Source organism: Suricata suricatta, chromosome 4, assembly GCF_006229205.1.
Source record: "Suricata suricatta isolate VVHF042 chromosome 4, meerkat_22Aug2017_6uvM2_HiC, whole genome shotgun sequence".
NCBI classification, from domain to species: Eukaryota; Metazoa; Chordata; class Mammalia; order Carnivora; family Herpestidae; genus Suricata; species Suricata suricatta.
In genome coordinates this window covers 140,697,865-140,704,276 of record NC_043703.1, presented here as the reverse complement: position 1 = coordinate 140,704,276, position 6,412 = coordinate 140,697,865, and the positions used below count along the sequence as shown (strand labels likewise).

Here is a 6,412-nt window from a genome sequence, read left to right as displayed (position 1 = left end):
AAGCGAGGGAACCTGGGTACAGCCAGACATCAGCCTTGCTCACCCGGTCCTTGGGGACAAGGACATATTTCACTGAAGTGCTCTTTCCAGATAAAGTGTCAGCTCATTCTTCCTGAGATCCTTTTTCTTGATAATCCATTGCCATGTCCATGACATAAATTACTGTGATGGATAATAATGTGTCACTGCCCCCAGTGTCTCCTGAGGTTGGAGAAGGCTGGGTTTTTTGCCCCTGGAGAGATGTCTCCTTTTCTCAGCAGACTGGACCACGAGGCCTGTGCTTCTTTTTACTGTTCCTCCATTTCCTTCCCTGCTGCTAGAAGGACATTGTCATTTCTTGCTGGGGGCAGTGTGCCTCCTTCTAGCAAATCCTCCTCACTTGCCTAATGTGTACTAAGGGCATGGAAATGAGGTAGGCAGGTTTGTTAGAACTGTGGGTAAAGGCGGAGTTCAAAGGCTCTGAATAACACCTTGGAGACAAGGGTCTCCCATGAGTAATGTGCATGAACTTCTGAGCACACCCTGTGTGCTAGTCATTTTGGAAGCCCCAGCCATTCAGCTTCACACATTGCCTGGCAGCTGGATTGAGTACCATTTCAAAGATGATAAAACTCCAGCCCTGAGAAGGGACATAACCATCTACTACACTCAAAAGCCCTTCACTTTTCAGAAAGTAGGAGGGCTGGTAAGATTGTAGCTCTTTGAGAAGCCTCTTAAGAAATAAATCTATGGAGGAGCCTAGGTGGCTCAGTCAGTTGAGCGTCTGACTTCAGCTCAGGTCACGATCTTGCAGTCTGTGAGTCGAGTCTTACATTGGGCTATGTGCTGACAGCTCAGTGCCTAGAGCCTGCTTTAGATTCTGTGTCTTCCTCTCCCTCTGTACCTCCACCACTCACACTCTGTCTCTTTCTGTCTCTCAAAAATAAATAAATGTTAAAAAAAATTTTTAAATCTGTGGGCAGGATTATCAATCCTTGGCTCCCAGGGAAGCTTGAGAAATTTATGAGGATCAAATATCGTGCAATAGAAGAAATACTTAATATTTAAGATGTGCCAGGCACTGTTGTTCTAAGAGCTTCCCAAGAAGTACTTTCCACAAACACTATAAAAATTATTATAGATATGATTATAATTTTGTAATGTTATTATAATGATATATGTATTCTAACACTATAATATTGTAGGTGTTATTATAATCCCCGTTTTAGAACAAGGAAATTTGTCCAAGGTCATACATCGGTTAAATAAGAGAATGGGATTTGAAGCCAGATCTGCAGACTCCAAGTCGGTGCTTTGGATCATTTTCACTTAAATCCGCACTACCTCATTCTTCTTCCTCAAAGGCATTCAGCGGAGCGTGCTGCTGTCCCTCCCTATAGGCTCCTTCTGTGTGTCCACCTTTGGCAGTCATCTGGACACAATACTCCTTTTCCTAATATAGCATCCCTAAAGGGTCAGTGAATGGCATCTGACTCCATTCTCATCCCAGAATCAACTTGAGATGAGACTGTCTGATTAGCATCAGGGTCAACTTGACCCAGGTGGGGAATCAGGTAAAACCCAAGAAGAGAAGCCAAGAAGGTAGGGGCCAGCCCTCAGTTCTGCCCTCCCCCCCCCCACTGGTGTGTGTCATGTTTATGCAATTCAGTGCACACCCAGCCACCCCTGGCTCCTCCCTCTGAGTACAGGAACACTGCAGGGATTCACTAACTGTCTGGGGATCTCATTAGCCGTTTTATAAGCCCCACAGAGTGCCAACAAGCAGCTGGGAGAGCAAAGGAGACACGCCGCTGCCAGCGAGGGCTCGGTTGTCACTTAACACCATGCTCAGCACCTGTGCCACAGGAGTACCAACCCAGATGTCCCGGAGCAAGTTAGGCCTTGGGCTTCATGCCTCTTCCAGGAACCAGCCTTCCCTGGAAGGAAAGTCCTCATGCCATGGCCAGCACTGAATAGGGATGGCGGAGTCCAATGCCGCGCCAGGCATCCACCACTGGATAATTCGCCAACTGGCCTTCCTACCTGTCTCCTCTTCCTTCCAGGGGCCTTTGGATCCCTCCCAACTGTGATCCTTGAGTGTTGCTGCTTTAGCAGCAGTCCCAGAGCCCCCACTTACCCTGGCGAAGGTCCGGAACCCCTGGAGGATGGGCCTGTAGCCTGTGCAGCGACACAGGTTTCCTGTGGGCCAAGGGAAAAAGCTGCATTGTTAGCGCAGCCCTGGGGAAGCAGAGGGGCCTGTGACTTTGCTCCTGCTCAGTTGGAGGCTCAGTTTACATATTCTGTTTTCTCTGCCTGGAACGCCCTGTCCTCCTCCTCAGATTCATGACTTCAAATCATCTACCACTTCTTCCAGAAAGCCTTCCTAGACTGTCCAGACTGAATCAGGTGTGTCTCCAGAGCACTCCCCTGGTGCCTGGTCAGGGCCTTATCAATGGGTTTATCAAACTACATTATAAACTCTCTTCCCATTCAGACTGAAGACTCCTTGAGCATAGAGACCATCTTTCATCCTCCAGGACATCCCTGTGTCCCCTGTACCTTGTATAGTGCCTGACAAAGGTAGGACTCAATACAAAAGATGGAGCAGATGATGAATTGAAATGGTAAAGGGATGGACATCTTCTCTGTTCAATTCAGAGGAATAGACACCTTGCCAGGGTTCCTGGGCCCATTCACCAAAGGCACAGTGGGAAGCCAGTTCCTGCTCAAGGCTCAGAATCACAGCCACCTTCCTCATTATGTGGCCTTTGCAGACTCCTGTCTAGTAAAAGCTGAGAAGAAAGGAAGCTTTTCCACGTGACTAGCCTCTGTGGACTTTCCCAAATGATCTCCTCCTGTGCCAACCAGGCAGTGCCACCACATCCTAGAGTAGGAGGACCCCTGGGGAAGAAGAACACTAAGGCAGGAGACCTGAGGAGGTCTCCAGGCCATGCAAGTGTTCTTCAAACTCAGAGAGGGCTAACCTCCCAGCAGACCATAGCCACCATGTTGGGGTACGTGAGCCTTTCCTGCATATGGCAGTGCTTTGACCTCCTGGCCCATCCCTGGCTTCCACTCTGGCCCCTCCCTAACCTTCGCAAAGCCCCAGCTGCCATTCCACCTCCTCGGCTGTGCCCCCAGGCCCGTACCTTGGAAGGCGTCCTCGATCTCCTCCATGGTGGGCTCAGGCTGGTTCCGGAGCAGCGTGTACATGCTCATGACGATGCCAGGGGTGCAGAACCCGCACTGGGAACCATGGCTTTTGGCAATTCTCTCCTAAAAGGGACAGACGACATAGATACATGCATGGCAGAACCACTCTCAGGCTCTCTTGATGACCCAGCTGAAGCCAGTCCATGTGGACAGTCAGTCTCAGTGCTGACAGTGGCCTCAGCAGGGTTACCAACCCTCTCTGGAGCCATAGTTTCCTCATGTGCATCATGACGAGCACCCTAGTACTCCCCTCTGGAGCTATGGTGAGGATTTAATGAGGTCATTCACATTACACTCTTAGCACTGTTATACCTGGCACATAATAGGGAGTCAACCAATGCTAGTTACTCACAGAAAAGTTTCTTCAAACAATAGTGACCATTAGAACCAGAAGAGCTTCGCACCCTCCATTCTCTGCATTGAACAGAGGAGGAAGCAGGCCTAGAGTTTAAAAGACTTCGCCAAGAACATGCATGGTGAATGGAAAAGCCGGCTCATGTTCTTTTAATACACTAGCCCACGATCCAACTCAATCAGCATTTTTTAAGAACCAGATGCACATTGGGGAACCTGGGTGGCTCAATCAGTTAAGCGTCTGACTTTGGCTCAGGTCATGATATCACAGTTTGTGGGTTTGAGCCCCACATCAGGCTCTGTGCTGACAGTCTGGAACCTACTTCAGATTCTGTGTTTTCCTCTCTCTGCCCTGCCCCCCAGCTCACACTCTGTCTCTGTCTCTGTTTCTCTCTCAAAAATAAATAAACATTTGGGGCACTTGAATGGCTCAGTCGGTTGGGCCTCTGACTTCAGCTCAGGTCATGATCCCACAGCTTGTGAATTCAAGCCCTGCATCAGGCTCTGTGCTGACAGCTCTGAGCCTGGAGCCTGCTTGATTTTGTGTCTCCGCCTCTCTCTCTGCCCCTCCCCCACTCATACTCTCTCTCAAAAATAAATAAATATAAAAAATATTTTAATAGATAAAATAAATACATAAACATTTAAAAACATAAAACAAAACAGATGAACACATGGTTTTCCAAACTGAAATATCACTACATTCCTAAATAAAAAAACTCTTGAAGTCCAGTGGGGACATAAGAATTTGGGAGTGTATCATGTAGAAGATTTTTATGCAAGATTTTTAGCATAAGGAGATTTTCCAAATCTATATCATTATTATTATTATTATTATTATTATCATTATCATTATTATCATTATGTCTTTTGGGAGTCTCTCTTGATACTTATGTTAAGTAAAATTGCTATCTCCAGTATTGCCAGTGCCTGGCATATATGTTCATCCATTCTATAAATATTTGCTGAGAGCTCATTATGTGCCAGACATGGTGAGGGCACTGAAGACAGAGCAATGAAGAGACACAAGGTCTCCAGTCTCATGAAGTTAGTAGGGGAAACTGACAAAAGAGAAAGAAAATCCCAGATGAAAACCAATGTTATGTAGAGAAGTCGTACAAGCTTACAGGACCCAGAGTGACCAGTGGCTTACTCAAGAGTGGTCAGAAACAGCCACTCTGAAGAGATGACTTTTAAGTTGAATTTAATGATGTGATTTGGATCAAGGAAGAGTGAATATGATCTAATTATGTTTGTTAAGAATCATTCTAGCTCTGCCTAGGAAATGGGTTATAGGAGATAAGAGTAGAAACAGGGACCAGGACACCATAGTGGCCCAGGCAAGAGGTGATGGTAGCTCAGACTGAGAAGTTGTTGGGGAAACTGAGAGAAGATGACAAAATCATCATAGGGTTTAGAAGTCTAGTAGACGCCACTTCTGGATGTATTCAGTGTGGTGTAAGAGAGAAGGGAACAGAGGTAACCCCTAGGTTTTCATCTTGAGCAAGTGGGCAGAGGCTTTTGCCATTGACTCAGATGGAGGAAGACTGGGGAAGAAAGAAATCAGGGAACAAATAGGATTTGTTAAATTTGAGATTAGATATCCACATAGTGATGTCAAGTAGGCAGTTGGAAATATGAACGTAACCTCTGAGGAGAGGTCAAGGCTGAAGATATAAATGTGAGTGCTCTTCACATGTAGGTGGTACTGAACTCACATAGGGGGATTGTGCATGGGGAGAGGAGAAGGGACCAGGCCCCAGCCAGGGGGACACTGCAGTGATCAGGAACTTGGCCAGCAGGGAGCCAGCACTGGGCACCAATTTGGAAGTAGGAGGAAATCGAGCAAATGTAGTGTCATAGGAATGACGAGGAAAAAGCCAATGGAAAAGGAGAAGAGGAATCTGGCTCTGCAACTTACTTGGGGTCGAAATAAGTGCATTGGGATTAAGAATCTATATCATTGCAAATGGAGGGTTTCAGCTGATTTTTCAGATAGGATCCCTGTGTTTAAACTGTTCTGTCTTTCCCTGATGATGAGTGACGCTGAGCACCGTTTCATGTGTCTGTTGGCCATCTGGAAGTCCTCTTTGGAGAAGTGTCTATTCAGGTCTTCTGCCCATTTCTTCCCTGGATCATTCATTTTTCGTGTATGGAGTTTAGTGAGGTCCTTGTAGATTTTGGATACTAGCCCTTTATCTGATATGCCATTGCCACTATCTTTTCTCATTCTGCCGGTAGCCTATTAGTTTTTTTTATTGTTTCCTTTGCCTTGCAGAAGCATTTTATCTTGATGAGTTCATTTTTGTTCTTGATTCCCTTGCCTCTGGGGATGTGTCCTCACACGGGTCAGAGTCGCTAAAATGAACAAATCAAGACAATATAGATGCTGGCGAGGATGTGGAGAAACAGGCACCCTCCTACACTGTTCGTGGGAATGTAAACTGGTGCAGCCGCTCTGGAAAACAGTGTAGAGGCTCCTCAAAAAAAACTCTTGATAGAACTCCCTTATGACCCAGCAATAGCACTGCTAGGGATTTTCCCAAGGGATACAGAATGCTGATGCATAGGAGCACAAGAACCCCAATGTTCATAGCGGCACTTTCTACAATAGACAAATCATGGAAAGAGCCTAAATGTCCATCAATTGATGAATGGATCAAGAAGATGTGGTATATATATATATATATATATATATATATATATATATATATAATGGAGTACTATATGGCAATGAGGAAGAATTAAATATGGCCATTTGTAGCAAAGTGGATGGACCTCAAGGGTGTCATGTTAAGCAAAATAAGTCAAGCAGAGAAAGATAGATACCATATGTTTGCATTCATAGGTCTAACAGGAGAGACGT

The 6,412-nt window shown here is 45.9% G+C and overlaps 1 protein-coding gene across 1 annotated transcript in view; it reads right to left on the bottom strand.

The window, feature by feature from the left end:
- LOC115290732 (xanthine dehydrogenase/oxidase-like) overlaps positions 1–6,412 on the bottom strand; it is a 64,203-nt gene that overhangs the window by 47,239 nt on the left and 10,552 nt on the right. Inside the window, exons 5-6 of the mRNA XM_029938557.1 lie at positions 3,129–3,255; positions 2,023–2,178 (exon numbers count right to left, since the gene is read on the bottom strand). Coding sequence (XP_029794417.1) covers positions 2,023–2,178; positions 3,129–3,255 — 283 coding nt within the window. The remainder of the gene's footprint in view (positions 1–2,022; positions 2,179–3,128; positions 3,256–6,412) is intronic.